General features: G+C 40.5%; 1 protein-coding gene across 1 annotated transcript in view; it reads right to left on the reverse strand.

The window, feature by feature from the left end:
- Positions 1 to 11,637: 11,637 nt before the first annotated feature.
- The window catches only part of camkvb (CaM kinase-like vesicle-associated b), a 35,037-nt gene continuing 19,527 nt past the window's right edge, over positions 11,638 to 27,147 (reverse strand). Inside the window, exons 2-11 of the mRNA XM_010734972.3 lie at positions 17,489 to 17,596; positions 17,234 to 17,365; positions 16,070 to 16,144; positions 15,395 to 15,533; positions 14,132 to 14,252; positions 13,944 to 14,019; positions 13,575 to 13,711; positions 13,338 to 13,416; positions 12,681 to 12,768; positions 11,638 to 12,497 (exon numbers count right to left, since the gene is read on the reverse strand). Coding sequence (XP_010733274.1) covers positions 12,171 to 12,497; positions 12,681 to 12,768; positions 13,338 to 13,416; positions 13,575 to 13,711; positions 13,944 to 14,019; positions 14,132 to 14,252; positions 15,395 to 15,533; positions 16,070 to 16,144; positions 17,234 to 17,365; positions 17,489 to 17,583 — 1,269 coding nt within the window. The 5' untranslated portion in view covers positions 17,584 to 17,596 and the 3' untranslated portion in view covers positions 11,638 to 12,170. The remainder of the gene's footprint in view (positions 12,498 to 12,680; positions 12,769 to 13,337; positions 13,417 to 13,574; positions 13,712 to 13,943; positions 14,020 to 14,131; positions 14,253 to 15,394; positions 15,534 to 16,069; positions 16,145 to 17,233; positions 17,366 to 17,488; positions 17,597 to 27,147) is intronic.

Raw genomic sequence — 27,147 nt, forward strand, 5'->3', positions numbered from 1 at the left:
CATTATAACCTTATATAACTATATATATATATAACTAACAGACATCAAAAATACCAAAAAGTAAAACTATTTTATGCTTTTGTGGCAGAAAAGGACACTAAATAGGACCTTAGTTGATCAGTCATGTCCAGAAAAGCAGTGTAAATGTCTTTGTTCAATGATAAACATCATTTAAGTGTTGCACGTCAGTTGTTCTATGCCTAAATGAGAGCCTGCATTTCATTTTAGAGTTGTTATTCTATGTTCATCTACTGACCGTGAATATAGATGTTTCCAACTGTCAAGATATCCTGGTCAGCAGTTTCCATGTGTGAATGAATGTGTGATGGGAGTACATAAAGGAAAGTCTGGCTCACAGCACCTGAGGGAAACTGGCTGCTGTCAGGTCAGAGAAGTGTGTTTCAGCCAAGTCCATCGGAGGTTTTTCACCTCGTAAAAGCCTTGATGGCGGAGCTGACCCCTAAACAGCCCTAGAGTGACTCACATTATCCCACAACAATCTAGGTCATGAGCAAAGTGACAGAGAAGAGGGGGAGGAAAAGAGAAGGAAAAGGGCCATTAAGGAAGAGCACAGGAGGGTGGGTACATGGAGAACAAGAATGTCAGGAGATAACCTGTCAGCACTGTATCCAGCTCTGAAGGGTTTAAGACACAAAACATCCTTACATTGCTCGGGCAGCATAGATCTGTTATTATTTATAGTACATAAAGTGCATATCCACCTTATACTAAAAGATATGCAGCATTTACTGGAAATAGTCTCTAAAGCAGTGGTTCCCCGACAAGAGGATCATCTTGGAAATCTAAAAGCCAGAGTATGCATAAAACACTTATACCCACTCCAAATGATCACATTAAAAGGCATATGATCATAAAGAGAGGCAAAACACAATGAATTGTACCTACAGGAACCTGGTGCACACTTTTGGTCAGTCTTTAGGGATGTAGAACAATAAAAAAAAAGATATTCCGGTGTTAAAAGGTCTAGTCAAACAAACACAACTGTCACAATACAAACACCGCACACCTGCAAGAAGCAATCACTACATAAAGTGGACATTATGACAAATACGTTGTTTGAAGTCAGATTTAGTGCCATCTAGCAGTTCTTATGGAATTTTCTATCCTTAGGTTACACAGGATCATGTGTGGGCCTTGAGGTCCTCGGCAGTAGTAGTTGTTTTGGTTTTGTTTTGTGCCAGTATATCTCAACACTGTGGTGACCTGGGTCAAAGAGACCTTATGTTGTCTTCCTAGACATACTAGATAGCTTGCCGTTGACGTTTCTTTAACATAAACAGACAACAGTGTCTCCAGACGAGAATCTGCTGACGGTAACACTAACATGGGTAAAAACATTCTCTTTGACTATTTCTGGGCGTATAGTATTTGTGGTGTTATCTTGGGGTTTAAAGTCTATCCACCAGGATGAGTTGGTCAGAATGTGAGACCAACTCAGGCACTTCTGATGCATTTTGAGAGTGTCTCTAATGTGTCTCCTTGTCCAAGTGTCAATAAATAATACAACATAAGACATCAGAGGCTCCTGAACACTTTCTTCCCTCCTGACCTTACCATTGACCATTGATCATTGATTTCAGCAATTTCTCCACAACAGCAATCACCCCTCCCCTTCCAAGTCTCACCTACAGTGGCCACGGAAAAGGCAAAAAAGCATGAAGCATCCTCCTGTAGGAACATGGCAGTGGACTCCACGGAAGAGGACCCACTCCTATTGGTGATATAGCCTCATTATAAGGTAATGAAAACACAATTTCAGATTATTATACACTAATATGTGAACAATAGAGCTGTCTTAATGTTACTGCATCTGGATCTTTAAGAGGTGATGAAATAGATACCCTTGGGAGAGATCTTTGATAATTTGATAATCTTTACTTTTGCATGTGAAAAATAATTATTTACTGTTTCAGCTAAACTGAATTTATAAACATCTGTTCTGTAAGTGGCTCACCTGCAAAGGCTCATAAGTAGACATGACTCATAATTTCATATTAATGGGAAACATGCAGAAAAACCTGGGAACTAGGCTGATAAAGGCCAGCAATCCCATGAAGCTTGTAAGCAATGGTGATCTTTCTTCAAGATCAGCGTGTAATGCTGCATGACACCTTCAAATGCCATAACAAACATGGGATATGAATAAGGAATAAATGTTTGCTGAACTCTCCAACCAGCTCAGATGGTTCATAATTCATGTAACTTAAAACATGATGAGCAAACCAGGAGCGGCACTGAAGCGAAACATGTTGTATTCTTCTTTCATTTGCATACATCATGAATAAAAACATATTAGAGTGCAGTGATTTGTTCCTTGTTTGGATGTGTTCTTTTCTTGTATTTGACTGTGATTAGACAAACATGCATACATACCCTTCGGGACCTGAATTTACTCTTCATACAAAGTATATGCCAAAGAAAACACATTCCACACACATTCCAAAGAGAACTTTATGTTCTTAATTTAGCCACAGTGACTTGGAAAATGTGGAGATGAAAACACGTCTGGAGACACCTTTTCACCCAAGCATGGGTTTGTTTCAGGACAAGCCAGACAATAGTTCAGACGGTTTTTGAAAATCATCATGGGGCATTCCAGGCATCAGATGACATCTGGGCTTTAGAGAACTCTGTTGTCCCCTTTTTCATTTCTGCCCATAGACAGAGCTCTGTTCCCTCTGCTTATCTGATCCCAAACAAGGAGCAGCAGAGCATTCGAGGAGAGTCAGGGTGGGAGTTTAACAGCCCTGAATAGAGGACACCAATATTCAGGGTCAGCCTCCCCGGCAGTGGCTGTTAAAATTATATCTGCATCATCAACACATCGCTTCAAATCTATCCACCGCCGCCTCTGAATCAGAAACTGGATCTAAACCAAGAAGCTGATCTGCAATTTGGAAATTCAAAACTACCCACAACAAAGGATGACCAACAGAATCTGACTAGACATTTCTGTACACCATTCTTCACAACACAACAGAGATGTATTTCTGTGTTATCTCCACAGTGGCATATCATATGACCGAGCCAAGGCATCATTGACATCGTTCAATCGACTTTTCAGATGTGGAATCCAGCTCCGTCTTATCGCTGAGACTGATCTGGTGCTCGGTGGCTCAGAGGCAGTCATGGCATTCTCTGATTATCTGCTCCGTCTCTCTCACAGTGAGAGCTGCCGGACACTTGCTGCATTGTTAGAGCAGAGAGACTCAGAGGTTGGATAGTGAAAAGCAGACGCTTGGCATGCCATGAAACTCTGCCTTTGTTCACAGGCATCCTTCTGAAGACCTACAGACTTGGCCACTGTTAAAAACTAAATGTAACCCAGGTCACTAATGAGTGGGAGGGCAGAAGCTTGTTTTCACTTAGTTGATGCAACTGGCAGCTAATCAGGGTGGCCTCTGTGCTAGCTAGATAGTCATGGATGAAATATGACATTTATATTGATACTTAACCTGTCTTAACATTACCTGATATCGGGTTCAAATCATCCAGTTAAATGGTGAATCTAAAATACAGTAGAAAGAGAAATCCTAAACATTAATTTAATACTGAAACAGCACTATTGTGAAGATATGTTATATGTGATTTCATTCAGTAGAAGCTTTTCATTAAAATAGAATACATTTAAGAAATAAATGATTAAAACTAAAACAGTCAAAATAAAAACAAATATTAGGAATTTAATGTGTTTTTACACTTTCTTCTTTGGAGACTGAGAGCCCTGCTCCTCGTTTCTGTCAGCAGCTGTAGCCGGAAAAGTATTTCTGTGGCTGAGTTTCCGCCCACATTAATAAAATCTGCGTTTGGAATTCTGTTTCCTGGGAGGCTCCAAAATCTGCAGAATCACTAAATCTTTGATCAGTCTGGAATGACTCAGTTCTTTTTCTCAAGAACAACTTCTTTAGTGAATCTTCCTTTGTATCCAATAGCATGTTTTTTTTTTTTTTTTCTGAGATGACAACAAGTTGCTGGTTGTGCTTCAGCAGGGAAAGCTGTTTTCCCTGCAGAACCTGCAGCAGAGTGGAACTCTTGCTTGTCTCCTCTCAGCCTGCAGCAGCTTCAGCTCTTCACACAGACCTATTCTATCCATCAGTGATGCCCTGCAGAGTCATCTTCCTGCTGTGTACCAGGTCCAGCCCACAGCTCAGGATGTTGTCCTGTCTGCTGATTGGCTGGTTGTTCTTTGAACCTCTCCCTGTATGACCTGCCGCTCTCCTCCCTGTGGTAGCACCATTCATCTAACTAATGTGTAGTACCTGCTACCTGTATGTAGCACAGAGGCCTCTCTGGTTGGAACACAAGCGTCTGCCCTCTTACACTATTTGCATTTTAATTACATAAACAGAGTCCATTAAAGACTAAATGAGCTGACATTTATTTAAAACCTGGGATTTGTCACAAACTGATTAAAGAGTTCAGTTCTTAAAGTGACTGGATGTTTTACTTGATGCATCATACCACATATTGACATAGCTCTAATATTGCCGGATGTTCTCATGCAGATGAAACTCTGGGGAAAGTGTGGAATAGTCATTGTCGACCACCAGTGGCGTCCAAAATAAATCACAGAGGGAGCAACAGTGCTCTCTGCTGCTCTGTACGACGCCTGCTTAAAACTGCATTACATGTTGTCAGCCAGGAGATGGCAGGATGCAACAGTGTCTGCTCAGCTGTTGATAAAGAGCTATTGAGCCTTACAACATACAACATCTCCATTTAAAATGTGCACAATAAACAGACCCACAAACTTAAAATCATAATCACATTTTGTACTATGATGTCATATTGGCTGCAACATGTTGGCTGAATAAAACATGAAAATAGTACCGGAATAAATACTCAGATATTTTACTTCGGTAAAAATACTCCAGAACAAGAAAACACCCTGCATTCAATATACTACTTTTAAGTAAAAGTACAGCAAAATGGACTTAAAGTATTACAAACAGAGGTCCTTGTTCGGCAGACAAATGGCTTGTGTGACTCATGTATCACTTTATATAAACATGTTAGTAGCTTTTACTGTTGTAGTTGGTTGAACTGGAGTTATTTCTAACTACTTAATGTACAGTTCATTAGTCTGGTGGTTCCCAACCTAGGGGATGGGCTGCAAGGGTTGCATGATAAATTTTGAGGATATGATGCTGATTTAATGAGGCAAGAAAGAAGAAAAAGTTCTGCTACATATTATTTTACTTTTCTCTAATCTCTAACTCTTTGGGCCTTGAACAATTATATGAAAGAAACCATCTAGATCAGATATGCCTCTGTCACGCTGCTAATGACTCATAGACATGTGTGACAAAACTTTTTGGTAAGAGGACACAAGTCAAACAGTATAATACTTTTTATATAGAGTAGAGAGTTTTAGTATTTAGTATAGATAAATGTATATATACTGTAAGTTTTAGATATTTTATGTAGTTTATGTGATGCGTTTAATACCTCTGAAAATAAACTGTAGCTTTTAAACTAAACACATTTTGAGTATGCCTGACTCTGGCCCCATATATTATTATTGACACTGCTCAGCAAATTCAGAATAATACTAGTATTAAGACTTGTCTGTGTGTGCGTGCGTGTGTGTGTGTGCGCGTGCATGCTTGTGTGCTCTTGTGTCTGTTAATCAGAGAGTTTTACAGTCTTTTATTTTGAAGGGACTCTTATTTTGAAAGACTTTTGTCTTTCTTTGTGCTTGTGTGTTTGTCCTGTCTGTCTGTGTGTGGTGTGTGTGTATCTGTCTGCCTCTCTATCTATGTGTCTGTGAGAGAGAAGGATAAAATAGCCAACATTAAAAATGTAGTCTTAATAGTCATTGATATCATACAGAGACTTCAATAAAGTTAGTAAAAGGCAGGCCTGAGGTTGCCAAGCAACCAGGGTCAGCTGCAGGCCAGAGTAATTAGGCACAGATGCGCGCATGCACTCTGTGTCTCTCTCCTGAGACACAGAAAATCTCTAAATGAAGCCCCTCGAAGGTGGCCAAAAATGCCAAAAAGGTGTGCCGCAAACCAAAAGCCGAAATGACCATCAGCATCCTCAGGGGTGGCGCCAGAGAAATTTGATTGCAGGTGTTATGGGTGTGCTTCAACATCGACTGGGTGTGCTCCTAGAATTACAGTATGTGCACAAGCACACAAATAAACAGTAGTAGCTACACAACGTTAATATAGTTTTGCAAGTATTCCAGAACTGTATTATTATGCCACTGTCTGACATTCACTTAATACAACCTATATATAACCTTTTTGTCAAACATAGCGATAACATTGAGGAGCTCAAGAAAATTACCTTTGTTCATCATCCTCTCGCCTTGCTGAGCTATTCCCTGGCATGCTGTGTATCGCAAGCTCTCTACCACTGCCTTCATATACTCCCAGCTTTCTTGTACCAGTTTTGAATGCCCCTCACCCAACATTTTTGTGATTTTGGAACCATCCTGCTTCCTCTGTTTAAATTCACACCATGCCTGCATTGAATATTTATGGACAGCACTTACGTTATGGGCTTTGAAAGACTCTTATGCTTTACGCCAATTCTGGAAACCAGACGCAGTAAAGGCGGGCTCTAATCACATGGAGTAACTGAATACTCAAGCCAGCCATATTGTTCATACCACGCACGATTAAAACTCCTTCGCTGAGTACCGAATGTCTGTTTAGGGAATTTGCACACAGGGCGTCATGGTTCTTCATCCGGATTTTCGCTGAGATCACAAGCCGTGGTGGGTGTGCTGTTAGCATCAGCAGGCGTTAGCTCTCCGGGCGTGGGACTGGGACCAGCGTTTAAAGCGGCCGCGGTAGACTCCCCATCTGACTCTGACGTACTGTTACCGCCCGATTCCATCACGTGCCGTCGGAGTTCACACTGTAGCGCCATCGATATGGCACCGAGTTAAACCATAAGAAGAAAGGACCAGGACCACAGGGGACGTGTTTTTGAAGTTTACTTTCCAATCTTCTGACGGTGAAAACTGCAATACAGTACAATGTATTGAGCGCTTAAGCACGTGATAGCAAAAAATAACATACATTAACTCCGTCTTTCTCCGAACTAATACAAATTAAAGTTGTATACACATCATATCAACACATTTCAAACTTACGGCATTGCCTTGTTGATGCTTTAAAGAGGGTGGGAACCGATTTGGTAAATGAGCGTTGCACCAGCCATAGTGCGTACGTCTTGTTTTCATGTAAATCAAGAACAGGAAGTGGTGCGGGAAAACCGGAAGTGGTATTATTTTGCTATAAGCACTCATGAACATAAGATATTTATATAGACCGTTCTCTTAATGAAATTATAATCGTTTTCAGCCTTGTATTTAAATGTTAAAACCCATAAAATTATTTATATAAAGAAAAGAATCTCCTCAAGAGCACACAGCATTGGGACTGGCTCCACCTTGTGGCAATAACACAAACTTACACCACAAACAGTTTTGCATTATAAGATGAACTGAATTAAAAGAAACAATTGCCTCACGGGCAACACACACACAGTTGTTGTTGTTGGTGGTGTCACCCCCGGGGACACTATTCTGCGAACTAGTCCAGATTCTTTTATTTGGCAAGAGGAAACGCTTCATTTTGGAACCGATGAATCAAACCCATCAAATCTCATTCATGACAGCGGAAGGTAGCCGACGCAGACGCTGCACGTTACCATGGTGAAAATACGTGCGGTCACATTTCGTAACATTATTTAATTTAGGACATTTCATTTTCAGAGATAGATGAGACAGATAAAAAGCACATGAGATAAAATGTCATAAAAATATATTTTGTTTAATGATTTTTTATTGGGTTTCATGGGGGTGCTACGGGGTGTTATGTTACCACGAGGGGGAGCTGAAGCACCGGCAAGCCCCTCCTTGGCGCCGCCTATGAGCATCCTCATCTCGTGGACAATTTCCTTGTAGTATAAACTTTGGCCTCAGGAGTTAGAGAAAGAACAGGTGCTCCCTGCTCCTTTGAGAAGTTTCTCTTCTCAAATTAACATAGGAGTAGATTGGGGAGTAGATGCGTGTTGCTGGCGCATCTTTGTGTCTGACCCCAAAACTATAAAACTGACAGCTTCAGCAGTGTTATCACTGCGACCGCTTCAAATTTTTTCTACATTTTCAGTGGTAATCATGTCTGTAGAGTGACATTTGTGGCTACGCTAGTCGTTTTTGTTTTATTTTTTCACATATTTTTTCTCCAGTCTGCACTCTAGCTATAACATCACTCACTGTAGCTGCGAACATTCCACCAATACACACGTGTTAATTTTTTTGGCGTGGTTTTTGGCAATTTTTGGCAAAACCGTTCGATGAATAGCTTAGAACAGTCTTAGCACGCTGAGACGGTCGTTTTGATACCTTGTTTGTGTATGTGCGACCAAAACTGTGGGAGCGAACTGAAAAAAAACACAGGAGAAACAGAAGACGAATAATAATGTTCTGTTGTGGAGTATAAAACTGCACAAAATGGATACGCACAAGTACAAGAATCTGAAAAATGTAATTAAGTACAGTACTTGTAATGTAACTAGTTACTTTCCATTACAAAATGGAGTGGTTTACATAAAAAGCGTCAAACTGATTCATTCTCATTACAAACCTCATTTAACGTGTCTTATTGTACAAACCTTCATATTAGGTTGATTCTGACATTGATGCTTTTTGATCATCATCCATTCATCACTGTTGTAATTTTTCACTTAGGATATTGCCATCAGTTTGAATCTGATGTCTGATAGATCGATAGAAGCCTAAAGAAACACTCATAACAAGCAGAGCTGTGTTAAACCCAATGACTTGTGGAAGTAGACTCATTCTTGCTTGCTCTTACTTGAGTGTTGCTGTATGGATTGTGCTACATAACTCACTCCACAGTGCACAGATTATAGCTGTTTTTTAGTTTACATATTATGTAAGTTTGGTTTTGCCCAGAGGATGCAATATTCTTGTATCCCTTGTAAAATTCCCTTTTTTGTTTTTCTCTACATTGCGAGTTGAGTAAAACAGGAAACTGACACTTCTCTCACCCTACCACTCTTAATGAAGTCATTCAATGACACAGAGACAGAGTTAGGATCCCCCTGAGCCCTGATGAGTGTATGGATGGCTGCCTACCACTGTACAGTGGGCATGAAAAAGAGAAAATCTCCCCAGAGGAGGCCTATTGAAACCCCGGAGGGCCTAGAAAGAGAACTCTCTGCATTATTATTCCACCGTGATGCAATTCAAGTATCCTGGAAAGTGTCACCAAATGGCACTGCTGGGATTTTTCAAACACACGAGTTCACACCCCACCAGTATGGGTGCTAAGCTTGTGCTAATTGAGAGCACGTAACACAGATGCTCTCCTCCGGGTTAGGGGGAAAGCAGAGAGTAATGACGCAGGCCGTTTCCCACATTGTCTCTAAATAATCCTGCAGATTTTCAATGGAATCATCGTTATTTTTGAAAGATGCTTTGCCCTGTCTGACTGACGACCTAGAGGAGAAATGATGAGGATTACAGGTGAATAAACAGATGAATTAGAATTTTATTACCATCAAAGTCATCAACTCAAGTCAAGGAGTACAGTACAGAGCTCACAAATGCAAGACAGGACCTACAGGTGACCACTGGTCCTGGCAAACATCACATCTACAAATACACCTGCAAGTGCGTGGCAAAATGAACGGACAGGGAATACTAAATACAGTGAGAAATGTATTGGAAAAAAGCATTGCTTTAAAGTGTGTAACAGTATTTAAACAGTATTTATTTGCCATCGAAACAAAGAGAACGGACTACATGAAATAATCTATTCACATAAAAAAAACTCTGATATTATTGTTCAAGCCTCTCGTTAAAATCTAAATATTTATCTTAAACAATGTAAGAAATAATACAGTGGTATAATCTGAATGATTGGTGTGTCTACCAATCTACCGTAGCACAAACATGTTTAAAGTATATATATATATATATTATATAAGATATATAGATATAGAGATATGTATATGTATTTATATTATAGATATACTGTATGTATAAAGAGTCTGCAACAATAAAGTCGGACGGATAATAAATGTGATCAGATTTCACCAGAGCCACCCCCTCCCTTTTTTTTTTTTAAATCTGTAATGGACATATTAATATAAATTCACGGCTGTTCACAGGAAATACTCTTGACAACAGACTGGGTAGAGTCAGACAGTGTCCTTGCATGAGCTGTAACACAATATACTTTGATTATATAATCAATTAATCATATTGACGATGCGGCTGCTGTCTTTCTCTGACCAGTGAATGAAAGCCCATGGTTCAGTGTGTGTTAGCTCATGAAATCATGTGGGCAGTCATGGCCAGAGAAGCAAATATTGTCTGATCCGTCCTCCACACACACACACACACACACACACACACACACACACACACACACACACACACACACACACTCACACTCACTCATCTGACAGCAGCCTTGTGTTACAGCAGGTGGCAAGAACTATAGACTTCTACTTACAGGTACATGGACTGTATCGAAAGGACACCAGGAATCACAGTTTCTGCAGCCAGTCGAATATTGCTCAATTTCCTCTAGAGTGATTACAGAGAACTCCTTCTGTAGCTCATTATTAATGCTCGAGGGGACCAGTGACAAAGGATAGATCGTTATTACTGTTTGTCAAGTATAGGCTGGAAAAAATCTATGGAATTCATCAACAACAAAACAAGGCAAGAATTGATGTGAGAAATAAAAATATAAATAAATAAAAAGTAGAAATGTCAAACATGTCTTCATACAGTTTTACAACACAGGTCAGCAAAGCTGGGTTAGTGAAGATGATCTTAGTTACCACAAAGTCAAAATGATGCATGTTTTCCCTTGAAAGCCGCATGTGGTCAATTAATGCACATTTTGTTTTACAGTTACAACCAAATATTAAGACATATATGGCATTTGAGTCAATATTCGAACACAGAGGACATGATTAAACCAAAGTAGATACAGGTAGAGTAAGATGTAGCAAAAAAAACAAAACAAAAACAAAAGTCACGTGATGGATAAAGATGTCATTAAGTCTCTTTAAAAGGAAAGCTACAAATTAATTTGGATGCATAGAACTGCTATGTAATGTTTGCTTTTTCATACAATTTACATCAACGCTAACGGGGCGCTAAATGAACAGTGGTAATAGACAGCATAATGTGTAGTGTGCTTTTGAAAATGGCCTCAACATGGCTTGTGGCAGGAGGCGAGGGTGCTGTGGCTTTGGAGGAGGCGGTTGGCAGTAGCGCATCTTTATCCACCAAGTGGCTATAAATGTGAAATGAACAGCAAAAAGTGAGAATGCATGCTGTTTTGGCTACTTCTACAAAGGTCTCTATATACAGAATCTTTACACTTACAGCTATGAGGTTCTTTCCTGAGCAGGAAGTTAGCAAAGGAACATTAGTGTTTGTGTGTGTGTGTGTGTGTGCTTATGTGTCGAAGCTGCCTCGTTCAAAATACAGCACTGGGTATAATAACAAAGTCACCAATCTCAGCATTGTTTAATGCACAATAACTGGTTAGTGTAGACAATAACAGATAAGAAAGATAGCCATATTTCCACTGTGACAGGAATATGTGATTTTCTCCATGTGTGAGGACCAGCACTTACTGAGTATTAAGGTACAATGTCAAAACTTTAGAAGCAATTTTTTTTTTTTTTTTCAGAACAAATTGTGTAATTGCAAAACAGGCAGAGAGAAGTTTCCCAGGCTGGCTCATTAAAAAGGAATCAAAGCCATTTTTAGCACAATTATGTCTTCCTGTATTCTCTTATCATTTAGAGATGAATCAGAGAGATGACTTTAGCTGTAAGCTGCAGTTTGACAGCAAATCTGATTTTGCCCCTAAAACTCAGATGTGGTTTATATAATCTGACATAAAACACCGGAGGGTCAGTGAAAAAAGACACAATACACGTAAAAAGAAAGCCAATGCAAGAGCACTCAGGAATGGTAGCACACAGCCTCCATGAGATGATACTAATGCTGCAAGTGAGAAAGAAGCAGAGTCAGTGTCACCATGCTAGCAGCTAATGTACAGTGTGCAGGAGTCGGTGGGGACTGCAGAGGTCACACAGGGAGAGGTGGAGGGGCTGTGGGGTAGGGTTGGGGTCTAACCCTGCTCGTCCCCGCCCTCGCTGGCTGCATTGAGAGCAGTTGTAGCTTCTCCGTTACAACGCGATGTGGGTTCGGCCTCCTGTGGTTGCTGTGGCTCTGCAGCCGCGGCTGCGACCCCGGCTCCGGCCTCCGGTTGGCTTATTTCTGCTCCAGCGGGGAGCTCTGTGACGGCAGCGGGCAATCCCTCAAGTGTCGCGGCAGATGAAGGCGCGGAGGAGTCGGCAGCAGCCTGGGGAGCCGCGGTGTCTGCTGGGGCACCGGCTGCAGGGCTCTGCTCAGGAGCTCTCAGTCTCTTCATGATGGTGGTCACACGCACAGCTTTCTGTAGGAGGAGGGAAAGCAAACTGAACTAATGGTTGCTGTAAGCTGCAAACTTCAGAGAACATAAACTCTCATCGGACTGCCACAACTCTTACACAATACTGCGCTACTCTACCTCCCTGTTCCAGGAGCGCACAACTACTGTTGAACTTTGAAGAAGAGGAGAGAGAACAAAAGGTCTTACCTTCCATTTAGCTCTGGCAAAGTTCTTCTCTATTTGTGCACACACATTTTCCTTGATGTTCTTGTCTGAAGCTGCACCGCCAGAAATCCTGTTGTACAAAAGGGGAAAAACACAACTTTACAACAAGGCTTTATAACTCCCCTATCTTTGGATGGCACAGGCAACTGCACACAGCATTATTACATTTTTTTGTTTTTCATTTTATTGACCGGCAAACTTTTGCAGGAACTGTTTAACCTTTTGGGATTGTCCTGAACATTTCTCAGTTTTTCAACAACCTTTATCTCCTAGCTTCAGCCAATGTGACATTTGATTATTTCTGTTCAAATGTATAGTTCGATGGCCCGTTTTAGTTAGGACCTGGTGGTTGGTGAGTAAGTAAGTAAAGGTCACAAAAGTGAGGAGAAAACAACACCTGGGAACAATGAATCTTTACTAAATTTTGTGCCCATCCATCTAACAACAAGAGGCTTTGGCTTATTGTCAATATTGTTGCTATGGTAACCTGCAGTATAATGCATGCTGATCAAGCACTCATTCAGAACTATGCTGTGTCTGAAATGTTATTTTAAGGGGCACGTCAAGCAAGAAAGCCTGCTCTTTTGCAGCTGTTCGAATCACATTAATACAGTCTAATATCAAAGCTCTGCTGCCTACCATTCATGGTTTATAGCCTCCTGTGCTGTCAGTCTCTGGTCTTGATCCACCTCCATTAGACGAGCAACCAGACTCTTGGCTGTCAGGAAAAAAATCACACAGAAGAAACTCAACACAAAAAATGTGAAAAACAAAAATGTGTTTGACACTGTAGAGGTAAGAAGGGAGAAAATCTCTAGATTTTGAAATGTTTACTCAGGAAGCTGTCTTTGTGCTCTAACTTTGTCCTAAAAGTACCTGAATCAGAGATGTCATCCCAGTACGGAGAGTCAAACTCATAATCGCCTGCCAGGATCTTTCGGAACAAGTTCTTGTCATGGTTTTCATAATCATCGTCATCAGTTTCATCGTAGAAAGGAGGGTTGCCTGACAGCCTGAGGTAGCAAAGGCAACAAAAAGTCACCATTATATCCACATGCCATATTTAAACACTACATTTTATGTTATATCAAACTTTACCAACATTCATCTGAAGATTTATTATAGTATATATAATATAGTTATCATCACAATGATTTAAGTTGGCACCAAGTGACTCTAAATTAGGTGTTAGGCTATGTGTTAGGTATGATTTCTTCTCTCTTTATGTGTTTTGTCACAACTTACAGTATGTACATGATGACACCTGTTGCCCAGCAGTCCACTGGCCTGCCATATCGCTGTCTGCCAACCACCTCTGGAGCTGCACAAGAGTACAGAAACCTCATTGAAATACCTCTATCCACATCACGTTCACTACTGATCTGCCTGCGTAACAATGTCTTATTAAGTACGTGGTAAATTAATATTCTCACCCAGATACTCTGGTGTCCCACAGGGGTCTTTGATTAGTCCGTTCTCCAGCTTGGCAAGATGGAAGTCGCTGATGACTATTTTAGAGTGCTTCAGGCGGTTGTAATAAACCAAGTTCTCCAACTAAAACATAGCATATTACAATGACAATTGTTAATGTTTAAATATTAAATATTCATGCTTAAGGTCTTTCATTTTTATAGCCAGTCATCTAGGGAGCGTTTAGGAGACGGAGTTTCAGTTGTGAGATCATTTTCTGACAGAAATATAATGAGAAGACTGAAAACATCTAAAAGTCTGATTATGCATTGCGGGTTCAAATGAGAAATGATTTAATTTGGTCATTTCTATTATGACTGGACTAAAGCCAAATGCCTCCAACAAGTTTGATAAATTTTACCTTCAGAAATGCATTGATTTGCATTTAAGCTAACAGGGGATCTGGGAGGTACTGAGGTAGAGAAGCTGATCTAGCTCCTGCTATAAATAGTAATCACATGAGAACCAGCTTTTGCTTCTGTTACTGGTTGAATACTAACAAGACTGAGACAAAGGACCTGCCCAGTGTGTCAAGGGTGTGCCAATCACTTTTTGGCATTTTTGTGCTGTACCAAGGTGCACCTGTAGCGTACTGAGATATGGGTTGGATCACAAAAGAATACATTATCATACACTATAGGTAGGCTACCTCCTTTTATCCTCTTTAGTCATGTCTTGACACAGTGACGCAGGACACAGGAATCTTGTGGAGAGTTTTTCTAAGAGGAAACTTATTGCTGATGAATACAGCAGCTCAAATAATCACATGAAGTGCATAATTTCAAAAATATCTAAAACCTTTGTCCAGTTAACAAGAGAGTCAACAGAACACCACTGGCTGCCATCACAGCGTGACATCAGCTTTGCTCTGCAGATCCAGACTGTCAGACACATGGAGTATAGGCAGGTTGCTTGGTTCAATTAAAGTCAATTCAATTTCCTGGAGCAGAAGCTCATGGATTCTACTGAGGTTTGTTGTTGTTGGAGATAACAGAACAGTGAGTGCAGTTCTGATGTTCTGCAAGTGAAGAAACTGATTCTAAAGGAACTCACAGATATTTCTGTGGGTAAGAGTGGTGAAAAAGTGATATTCTTTAATCAGATTACAGCTTTATTTCTTTGGTTAACAGCGAAAAGCCTCCACAGTAATAGCACCTTACTTACTTTCTGCCTACAACCAGATTTAGTCTCTATCTTTTAAATCCTGCACTACTGCAGTATGTTACCTTGAGGTTTCTGTGAACAATATGCAGGGAGTGGAGGTAGGCGACAGCCTCCAACACCTGGCGCACCACATTGCTGGTGTCTCGCTCTGAGTAGTAACCTTGATCCAGGATCCAGTCAAATACCTCTCTGCCTGTTGCACTGTGGAAAAAGATTCAGCACTGTCAACAATTCAGGTGAAGGCAACAAGAAAGCAAAGATCTGGGGATCTCTAATTGTAATTTTCCATTTTATATTTAGAGTGAAATGTTAATTACATTGTACAAGAATAAACTTTTCTGACATAACATGCTACACCTGTTAAAGGGAAATTTGAATCATTTCCCCATAGATGTTTCTGTTGTATTTGATCATTTTCTTTCTAAGCAGGATTCCTAAACCAACCAATCAAGTGTCCTCGAAGGACGAGACGAGTATCGCACATTTAGCATATCCATGGAAATGTATCAAATTCCCCAAGAACACATGCACATGTGAGAATGGAGCAGCTAGCAAGCAATCACATCTGAATACCAAATGAGTGGAGTTCAGAGCTGTTCTCATATCTACCAGGCCTCAGGCTACAACAGCTCATTCCCCACGAGTGTATAATCAACACATAGAGTTCAGCAGGCCCGAGCGACTGCAAAGACAAGCAGAGGGCCCTTTCCCCCGGCTCATCAGACATCAGAACTCACAGTTCAAGGAAGAGGAAGTACTCTTTTTTGGTCTCGAAGACGTCCACCAGTTGGAGAATATTGGGATGCTTCACCCTGAAGACGTGTCACAAAGCACAAGACACAGAGAGAAGAAGAAAGAGAGATAGAGAGAGAGAGAATGATGTCAGAAGTTATAATGGAGATAAAGTCTGAATCATTCATTCAGTTGCAGGAAGAATGTGAAGAGCTGATTTAACGCTCATGAATAACACACTACAGCAGGCAGAGAGAGAGAGAAGTCATGAAGAAAGCAAACATAATCAGTTAACTTTGCTTCACAACGCTGAGATGTGCAAGCTCAACTGCCCATCCATAGATAACCAGATTTATGTAATCTAATGCACCCATGTGGGCATAAAGACACCATGCAGCAGCATGGTGCTGAGCAGATGACCACGCCTTTGACACAGCACCAGATGGAAAACTTCACAGTGAATTTGGCCAATAAAACTACACAATTTAAGGGCGTTGCCTTCAAGAACGTTGATATTGAAATTGTGCTGAATGTGGAACAGGGTCAAAGAGGACTAAAGCTGCGTTCGAAATCTCTTCCACATTTGTTCAAGACTCTGCAGGTTGTTAAATGAAACATTAATGTGTCATTATCACTTTGAGTCACCACTGACCAGGTGGTGACAATGTTGCATAACTGTAATTAGCATGTCTGTTACATCAGGAGCCAAGGAAAAGCATCACATTATGGGATTTTTGGCTTAAAGTATTGCAGGTTCTTTGGACAATTTGTGTTTCATTGCGATGATTTCTAAGCGCACATATACATTTTAAATTTTAAATAAGCACCGAGATAATAATAGCAATAATAATAATTTAAAAAATCTATAATCTGCAAATTGTTAATTTAGAGACAGCATTTGATGTTTGCCGACAATTATTCCCAGATTTTGACATCATATATGATTAGGATGATGATTTTACTGAACAATTAGATAATCATAGAGAAGATGAGAAAAGATGTTCAGATACAACAAAGCTCTTAGAAACAGTGGATGTTAGCTTCTCAATAATGTTGTTGTGAAATCAGTTTTAAAGAGGATTAGATTGAAAACCCACAAATCATGCACTATTGAACAGACACTTAGACTCCAGAGAACATCAACCTGAATGAATGAATGAATAACTTACATCTTTAAGATGAGGATCTCATTTTTTGCAGCCTTACGGACTTTCCTTCCATCCTTTTTCAGGAATTTTTTACATGTGTACATTTTCATTGTAGTTTTGTCCTTGGCCCTGAATATCTCACAGAACTCCTCCCTGAAAAGAACCATTTTACAGGACATGAACAGATCCTGGGATCAAGGGTTACTTGAAGAGAAAGCATCATTCAAATGTTTGTGTAGATGATGTTTGACTTTACAAGAAACTTGAAATACTCACGATTTAACAATCTGACCCAGGTCATATTTATCTGTCACGTCTGAAGGATTGTTATAATCCTTCTTTTCCCCGATTGTTAAACAGCCAAATGGCATGGCCACTCCTGACCTGTGGAAAGAGAAACAGAAAGAGAGAGCAGAAGAGTGAGTGAATGAAATGAACTCTTTCTTCAATCTATCTTCTGTTATGTCCTGTTGCCCCACCTAGCTGATGATTTCTCTTCAGTTTAGTTTCAAACTGTGCCATATTATTACACAGAATGATGACTTGGCAAAAAAAAAAAAAGTGCCCCCCCTCCCCTCAGTCATAAAGAATTACTTTGATAATGCTGAGAAAGCCTTTTAAAAGTGTGAGAGCTGAAGTGCAGTGCACTGCTCAATGCAGTGGAAATTTTGTTTCACTGTTTTGTTTCACTGTAACAGAGCCTTTCATAAATCTGCTTTTAAAAAAGAGCTATAATGGGATCTGCTACATGGGCTCAGCTTTATGCTAATATCTCACTTATATAAGTAATATAACAGCAAGGAGGATCTTGTACTTCACATTGAACTAGACGTCTGGACTGAATGTACCAGTGCTTCTCTGTTGGGTGAAAGTAAAAAACCATAGGGGTCAGCGAGCAGAAGGAGCAGTGGGCAATATGGTCCGAGAGCCCAGCGAGGCAAGCGCAGCAACGAGTGAGACATTTTCAATCAAGAAAGTGAGCCAGCGATCACAGGCACAGCACCCCGCGACTCAGACAGGAATTACAGCACTTTACAAGCTCTGAATCACTTGAACACCTAATTGCAGTGTAGACTCTCTGTGGCTCTGTGAAACAGCATGGAGTGAATATGGAGACCAGCCTTTGCAACTTTAATGCAGGTTATTTATTTTTTCTTACTGAAAATGAATGAATGAGTCAGTTTGGCTGCAGTTGTTATTTTTGTATTTCTCTCCCTGAGCTGTACAGTCAGGAACAGGGGAAGAGGAAATTAGCTGTTTTTGGAGTGTGCAACAATAAAAGATTCATGCTCCCTTGCAGTCAAGGCAGTGTGTGCTTTTGTGTATGTGTGTGTGCATGCATGCATGAGAGTGTGCGTAAGCATAGCTATAAACCCAGAATCGCGTCTATGAACAAAACACAAGGGAAAAATTCACATGCTTCTTTTTTGTGTGATAATGATGTTTGAGAGTTGGACAATCTGATGATATCAGCTGATGGGGAAACCCAAACTGTAATTTACCCAGTTAATTGATGCAACTGATCTGAAAATAGTTGAGTGAACTCTTAGACTCAACCCTTACACGGGACTCACACCGAACGCGGAACAGAAGCGGAACGGTACTTTGCCCGGTGTCAACTCACACCGGACGCGGATCAGCCGCGGAACGGCAGCGGAGCGAGCCGGCCGTATTCACGCGAGATCACGCGAGAATCCTGGACATACCCGAGACCCCGCGATAAACAGTGTATAAAAAAACAACAACAACAAACAGCTGACTTTGCTTCTCCGACGTGGAGCAGATTATAAAAAGCATCTGTTGTGTCATAAATGGTTGTGTGTTGTTCCACTTCAACAATTAGTCTCTCGTTGAGACCCTTTGATCGATCTTTGATCACCTGGTGCCACCGGTCATGACGTAACGTTGATGTGAAGTTGTAAAAAGCTACATGAACTGAGTATTGTGTTTTATTTTGAAAGGGGGCGGAAGTTTATTACGTTGATTCAAGGCCCGGTTTCCTGTCTGGTGCGCAGTGCTCTGTTGAAATTTACGAGGTTCAGCCGCGGCTCGCGGAAGAAATAGAAATCTTGCGGAAAGCTCGCGCCGTGGCGCGGAGAGCCGCTTCTGATCCGCGCCCGGTGTGAGTGCTCTCATTGACTAGACTGGATTCTATTTGCTACGGTGACCGCGGCGGTGCCGTTCCGCTTCCGTTCCGCGTCCGGTGTGAGTTGGCCTTTAGAGGTGGATAAGTAGGAGCACAGCACACTGTGGTGGCCAAACTGTGAAGACCCTTTCAGACTCTTGACTCTTCAGGATATTCAGAAATAAATCATATTAGCTTTTCCTCTCCCTGTACAGATTGTAAAGCCCTCTGAGGCAAATGTACTTTGTGACTTTGGGCTATACAAATAAAACTGATTTGAAACTGATTTGATTTTCCTCCATTCTGTGCCTGGTACTGGCCACACATATATTTGTCACAGCATGCCAGGGAAGCACTGTGCGTCAGGTCGCACTTTGCTCAATGCAACAAGAAACTGTTGAGGCGAGATGCAAATAATGTGGATAATAGGTTTTAGAATGCAGTTCTGCTATTGCCACGTTGTGTCTGAAAGGACCATAATGGTGACATAAAGCTGTATTTATGGTTATAGTTTATAGTATACTGCAGTACAGTATATATAGTGTATATTAGCTGCAACAAGTACACAGTGTACCTTCAGCATACATATGTATGGACACTGCATGCACCTAATCAAAAGTTTCAACATCAACTACAAAACACGACACAGCAATGCTGCTAGTTTGACTGCATTTCACAGTAGCCTTTGGGTAGCTTAGCTAGTTTCAAAATCACATAACATTTCCAGAAGCAAGTTGCTGTTTTTTTAAGTAATGCAACCAAACACAGTAGATTAGATTTTTTTCTTAAATATCGAAAAGCTCAAAAAAATATTGAGTTATTGCTTCATGATTCTGTCCCTACATTTCCAAGTCTTAGGGCTGGACATGGACATGGACATGGAAAGTCTTCTATTATCGTGAGTGTAGTTTTATATTACAGTATCCATAAACTCTATAGTATGTCATTATATGGTACAGTTTCCAAAAATGCTGTTAAGAAACCATTTATAAATAAACTGGGAACTATGTAAATCTAATAAGGCATAAAGCAGTCCTCAATGATTTGCGATACAACCTACAATGGACTCATACTGCCTCTCCATAACAATGGAATATCTATTTTGGTACATTAAAATCTTTTACATATCTTTTGACAAGAATATTGCAATATTAACCAACCATAGACGTCATTACATTAATCCAACACTTAACAAATAATTGGTTCTGAATGCAGAATGAAGAAGAAGAAGGAGAAGAAGAAGAAGAAGAAAGTGAGAACAGTTACAACAAAGCAAGTGTGTGAGGCTAAAAGTCTTTCTGGTTCAAATCCCCCGACAGTCGCGAAATCTAAAGGGAAAACAGCCTCTACTGCTGGTGTGTCCTTGATCAAGGCACTACACTATTTATTGCTCCAGTAATGCGGCTCAACACCACGGCCTTACTGACAAGCTCTGAACTGGGCCAAATATTCTTTATGTGAAGCTGTTTGAATATAAAGCAAGGCAGTGCTGAAAAATCATTGCGCAGCAAAAAAATTCTCCAGATGAATACGTAAAAAAAATATTTATTTCCTAGCCACACAACATCCATCTGTGCCGACAGTCTGGGTGATGGATGTCCACATGTAAATGAGCGCAGCCAGCATGAGAAGTATAGCGTTATGTGTAAGGAGAGCAATCTGTTCACTGTAGCTCTGCGAACCGACTCATAATCAAATCTAAATGAACGAGGCTCAGCACGGAGACGTCTCAAATTGCAGAGAGAACTGTGCTCTCTCTGAACTTGTGCGTTGTGCAGTCAGTGAGAGAAGATGACCTTTCCTGACTGCCTATCTGTCTCTCTCTCTCTTTCACTCCCAATATACTGTACATGTCTCTCCATGATAAATGCTTCGGCTCAGTGAAGTTATGCTGCAGAGAAGAATGGAAAGTTGTGCAGGGTCTGTGGCTTAAATGAAGTTAATTCTGAGAGTAAGTCTGGCAGAAGTAAGGCATCAGGAAGCGTGTCAGGTAAAATCTATATTATTCTAGAAAATATTTATATTCTGCAAGTAGCAATAACAGTCCTCAAGAGAGCCATTGCATTGCAGAGAGAGGAAACAGACTGGAGAAAAGGAGCGAAAAAGCAATCCTGATGATGATGAACTCTAATAAATCTAATGAAGAAATCCAGCTAATAAACAGAGGCTTTGTGGTTGTGGAAAAGCTTTCTGAGTGCAGTCAGATGCAGACATAATGCAAAGTCAAATGCGTTTAGAAAGACCTAAAGAACGTCAAAGCATCTCAGCTTCTTCCATTTTACCTTTCTGTAACGATGAAGAATGAAGGATTTTCAAAGCTATAGTGGACAGAGCAGAATGACGGTCGTATCATATAGCCAAGGCTGCATAATGGGCCCATTTGGACTGACCACCATCAGCAACATTTAAGCATTATCACCCTGCTGTTATCTGCCCTTTAGGATCACCAACCAATGGCTCGTGATGTTTTACGGTCCAATGTGAGACCTGGGTCTGACATCTTGGATTTTCTGCAGTAAAGATTTATAGGACAGAATGTGGATAGCGATAAAGATCTTGGGCTTGTTAGGCGAACATCGCCCCTCCTCCAGCCAGGCAAGCCGACGAGCAAATGAGGTTTTTCTTCAACCTGTAGAAATCGAAGAGGAACTCTTATAGTGCTCGCGTCTGGGTGAAGCTTAGGATTAGGCTAAAAGCAGCACTTACGTGCGCTGTGTCAGGACTTTTAAATGCAGCAGTAAAGGGGATTATTTTACCTGCTGCTATGATATAATGGGAAAATTGCTGGTATCTGTTTGGTATGGTAAGCCTTTACATACAAGAGTGAGTGCACTAATCCCAGCATGAAATTCCTTGGTTAAACATGTGTTTCCTCGTTTTTTGGGAATTGTGCATTTAGCGTTTAGTTTTCAACTCACTGTCCTTCTTTCACCCCTTCCTGGATACTCTCCCTGTGGCATAGCAGCCACTTAATGAAAATGTACAATGCGATCAGACCCCATGTAGCTATGTAAAAATTTACACAGACATCATTCACCTGAGCCTGATTAAATCAAATCAATCATGCAATTGGATTATTAATTCTTGAAATGTCCACTCAGTTCTTGGGTGTTTTAGATGAAGTCATAATTCCATTTTCACAAGGTTCAGGAAATAATCGCTCAGTCGTTCCCTCTGTTCCTGGAGAATGGTTAGAGCCTCAGCCCCCACAAGGGCCGACTCTCCAGCTATTAGCAAATAAATATCCTTGACATTCATTTTCTTTCATCCCTGCTGATCTCATGGGATTGCCCAAGTGACTGCAATAGCACTCTGCCTTCAGCTGAAAGGAGAAGATAAGGTCAACACAGATGGGCAGATGACAGTTGTGTAAGTCTTAACAGACCAATGTGAGAAAGATGCTTAAATGGTTTCCTCCTGCTATCTTTTCTGTGCTATTGCAAACTGGAATCAAACATAAGTAAACAAGTTCTTGATGGACTGCACAAGCTCTGTCTTAACTTGAAAGCCTATAACTAAGTAATCCTGAAAGGAAACTTATTTCAAGTAATAGAGGTTTTAATTAATACTGAGGCTACAGTTATACTTTAATGACACAATCATTGTGGATACCTCTAACTCAGAAGGGCAGCCCCAAACTGAGACGGATACATTCTTACACTCAAGAGCTGGTCATTGGTTGACTCCCGGCACTGGAGGCCAAAGGCCAGGCCATCGAGAGAGTGGAAGCATAGAAATACCTTGATACCCCAACTGACCACAAACACATTTAAACCCAACAATGAAATCAACTTTTCCAAATATCATCCACACCTCTTCTTTCTGAGGAAACTTCTTAAACTCCAGGTCCACCAATCAGATTCATTAGCTTTTTATGGGTGCTTCATCAAATCCATCATCACCTTCAACATAACAACCTGATTTGTTGCTTTGAGTGTAACGTTCACCACAATCCTCCACTAAGCAGCATCTTTAACATACAGGATAAGACCAAAGTACTACAAATAACCTTGGATACCACACACACACACACACACACACACTAAACAATCAATACAACCACTTACCTTCAGGCCAAAGATACAGTTCACTTCCATTCAACACCAAGTTGGCCATATCAAGCTTTGTGCCTACTAGACTCATTAATGCTTGGGCTAGTTTAGGCTCTTGTTCCTATTTATATGGACAATCGTAGGCACTCTTAACTCTTACTGGTGGAAATTTTAAACCACATTTGTATATTGTCGTTCTTTATTATTTGGGTGTTGTGTATGCACTGATCCTAACCCTTACAGAAATCACAGATAAATAATGTTAATTTGACTGAGGTTTTAAACTAGGATATTTAAACTGTAGCCACATGGAGGTACATTTAATGACATTTTTGGTTGTTCATAACATATAAGATCTCAGCCTAGCCTATTAGTGAGGAATTCACCATCATCAAGTATTTGCTTGTAGCATTTTATTCATGTTTATTTATGATGATGTCAAATACATGTCATGCATGGACCAGGAGATGAGCATGTGACATGAATTGATTTAATATATTTGTATACATATATTTCTATAATACATTAGTGCATAAAATTGGATTTTAGGTGTGAACATTGCCTTGTAGAGGCAGGACGATGAATGTTGTGTGTTAATCAAACCAGTTTTCACCAGTCAAGGTGTAGGAAAGCCAGGCAGGCAAACTTCTAAATAATGTAGATATATACAAAAATGTAATTTTGCACTTGTAGCTCCAAAGATCCAAGAGGCATAAAAGGCTTAAAAGTGCTAGTGATTGTTATTGCTTGCTTTACTGAAACAGCAAAATCCCATTAACACCAAACTTGTCCGACTCTAAGTGAACTTTTATGGATGAAGGGCTGAACCAAGGGCCAAGAGAACCCATTAGTGGTGAGATTTACTCTATAAACATTATACTCAAGGTGGAATACTGATGTTATGCAATAAATCTAAAGTGCCTCTGACAACGCTGACAAATTATCGCAGTACTGTTGCCTGAATTTTTCTTATTATTCTGTCTATTTCTAATGGGCATCCAAGATGAAGGCCAAATCAACATACTTTATATGTATATAATTTTAGTCTTCGGCAAAAAATGCATTAATTCAGTAGCGATTCCATACATTAATGGAGGCACTTCTCAGAAACTCACAGGGGAAGAAGAAACAACATTCTGCAACATCATCACACCGCCTCATTACTGCACCTCACAAGAATTATATCTTTTTACGTTTGACTCTAAGGGGAAATGGCTTCTTGGAAATGTTGACATAAAACTTTGCATGCACAGTCTCGGGGGGGTCCAGCACTAATTAAAGTTGCAATGTAGAATATTAGACTTGCTGTTTCAACCTTTGCAGGGCCAGCAGGAGCGCGCTGAGCTGAGAGGTCTATAACGAGGGGAGAAGAGCTTGGTAATAAGAGCACATATAAAATAAATGTAGAGTTGATAAGTTGCATCAATCAGGAGTGTGTGTGGAGCAGGATCAGAATAAAGATGATGGCAAGGGTTTTTAAAAGTGGGCACATACACAATTGAATTAATTATTCATGGCTGGCAGTCTCCTTTCCCACAGCGTGTCTCACTGGGCCTGCAGTTCGTGTCTTTCTTGTATCGAGGAATAGTTGTGTCCCGGGGTGCTTGCTTAACAGTGTACTGGGAGCAGACGCATGCCAGCTCTGGCAGTGCTGTAATAATTACCAGCCTTCTCTCTTCAGCCATCCTCTAATCCCAGTTCAGTGCGCTGCACTGCTTGTCGGTGCCTGCGTCAGCCTCACACACAGCAAATCTCTAAAGAGCTGGAACTGGGAGGATTGTATGGCTTTGCAATCTACCTTATATTTTGATTTTCCAAGGACTTATTCAATAATTCCTTTAGAAAACAGTCACTCTCTGTCATTTATTCAAAGCCAGGCTCTGTATCTGACTCATATTGCTGCATTCTTCACTCAGTGAGAAAAACACTGCAGTGGCTTCTTCATGAGCAGAGAGCGGGCTTGAGAAACCCCTCACTCTTGTCCACTTCACTTCCAACCCACTTCCTTCTGTCTTCCTGTGACATCACTCTTTCATGGTCACACTCAGAGCCCCTCTATCACACTTTGCAAGAATCACAAGGCAAATAACAGCTTCCTTTTTTGACAGCTTCCTTAAAGGGGAGGTGAGACTGCAGGATCCTATAACATATATATATATATTGCACAAGAGTCACAGTTCTATAGTCTATATATCACGTTCCCTTCCAGGACTGGCAGATTGCCCTTTATACACCTGCTGCCCACCCTACCATTATTTTCTGCTCCAGAGCAGCGACAGTAAAGGCCTTAATTAGGCAGGCCGGTACACAGGAATTTCTGTTGTCAACTATACCCATGGTATTACAAAGGCAGTGAACAGCTGCTCAGAGCCTGTGTGGATTACAGCCTGAAGAAGCAGCATGGCAACATACAGTGGCTGTTTTTTGTTCGTTTTTTTGGCTCAATACGCTTTGGCAAAAATGACAGCACCTGTAAACTGTGAGAGCTTAAAAATTTGATTACAATTGTCCACTATGTATCAGTGACTGTATCTGTCTTTAGTGTCTTCTGTAATCCTGCCAGCAACAGCATTCATCGTCATATGCCTCTCCCCAAAGGAAATGATTGTCTAACCCAGATAATCGAACACGTGCAGTACAGTAAGCTCGCAGAAGCACTTCGGTAAGAGCTGGGGAAAAAAAGCCTTTTGCTGCATTTTGTCTGTTTTTTTTTTTTTTTTCATTTAACCTGCAAGTCATTAAGACATTGTGAATATGAGATGTTTTACATTAATTATTAAACTGATTCAAGCTAGTGGATAAGCTGACTCTGCTACTAGTGCTTGAATGGTAATTGTGGGCTTGACTTGCCGGGGGGAGAGGTTTTATTTCCTGCATTTAAATTTTGCTGTATGGAGATTTTTGTCATAAGATTTCAATTACTTTGTTCATGACTCATTTACAAGTCTGATGCACTTTGCAAATAAAGTATGTATTTATACAAATGTGTAAGTCTGCATCAATCAAAAAAAATGAATGAACAAAGCAGGAAGTGAAAACAGGTTTAATCAGAATAATCATCTTTTCCAGACGCAATTAAAGTGCAGCAGTAATCACATCGATCACTGAAAAAGTAACTAGTTACAGTATATTTGAGCTATTTTGTTATTTTTCTCCTTTTTGCTTTTTACAGTAACATGCTTCTACAATCTAGTGTCTGCTTACAATATTAAACTAACAGGTTCATAGCTAACAAACAATGAAATTGATAAAACAGATAAGAAGTTAAGTCATAAGTCTTTTAGAGGAACAAAAAGAGTCACAGTGACAGCTGAATCCTGCTGAATGCTAAATTATACGTGTTTAGAAATGATTCCACCCACGGCTACATGGCCACAGTTGACCTCCAATAGGCTGCCTGAGGGTGTTTCAGTGTGACATGGACAGCCTATAAATACAGTATATTACTCTTCAGGTAAGATGGCCTAGAAGTGGTTTCCCTATGGAGAGAGTGTGCGTGAACAAATTCAAGCTTGTTTTGATATAACAGCTACAGACAATCCATCCTGAGGGAGAGAATAGCGTGTGTAAGTGTATAGACATGAGTGCATGCCTGAATGCACACATGCATGTATGCATTATGGTGTGAATGCATACTCCATACTATGAACATTTGTATCCTTTGTGAAGGATACAGCCACTATTTCTAATTTTAGCCCAAGAAATGTCTGTCAAAACTCTTGTACCTTTATGTCACTTTTAGTCCAATGCAGGAGAGT

The sequence above is a fragment of the Larimichthys crocea genome, chromosome I (genome assembly GCF_000972845.2).
Source record: "Larimichthys crocea isolate SSNF chromosome I, L_crocea_2.0, whole genome shotgun sequence".
Taxonomy (NCBI): domain Eukaryota; kingdom Metazoa; phylum Chordata; class Actinopteri; family Sciaenidae; genus Larimichthys; species Larimichthys crocea.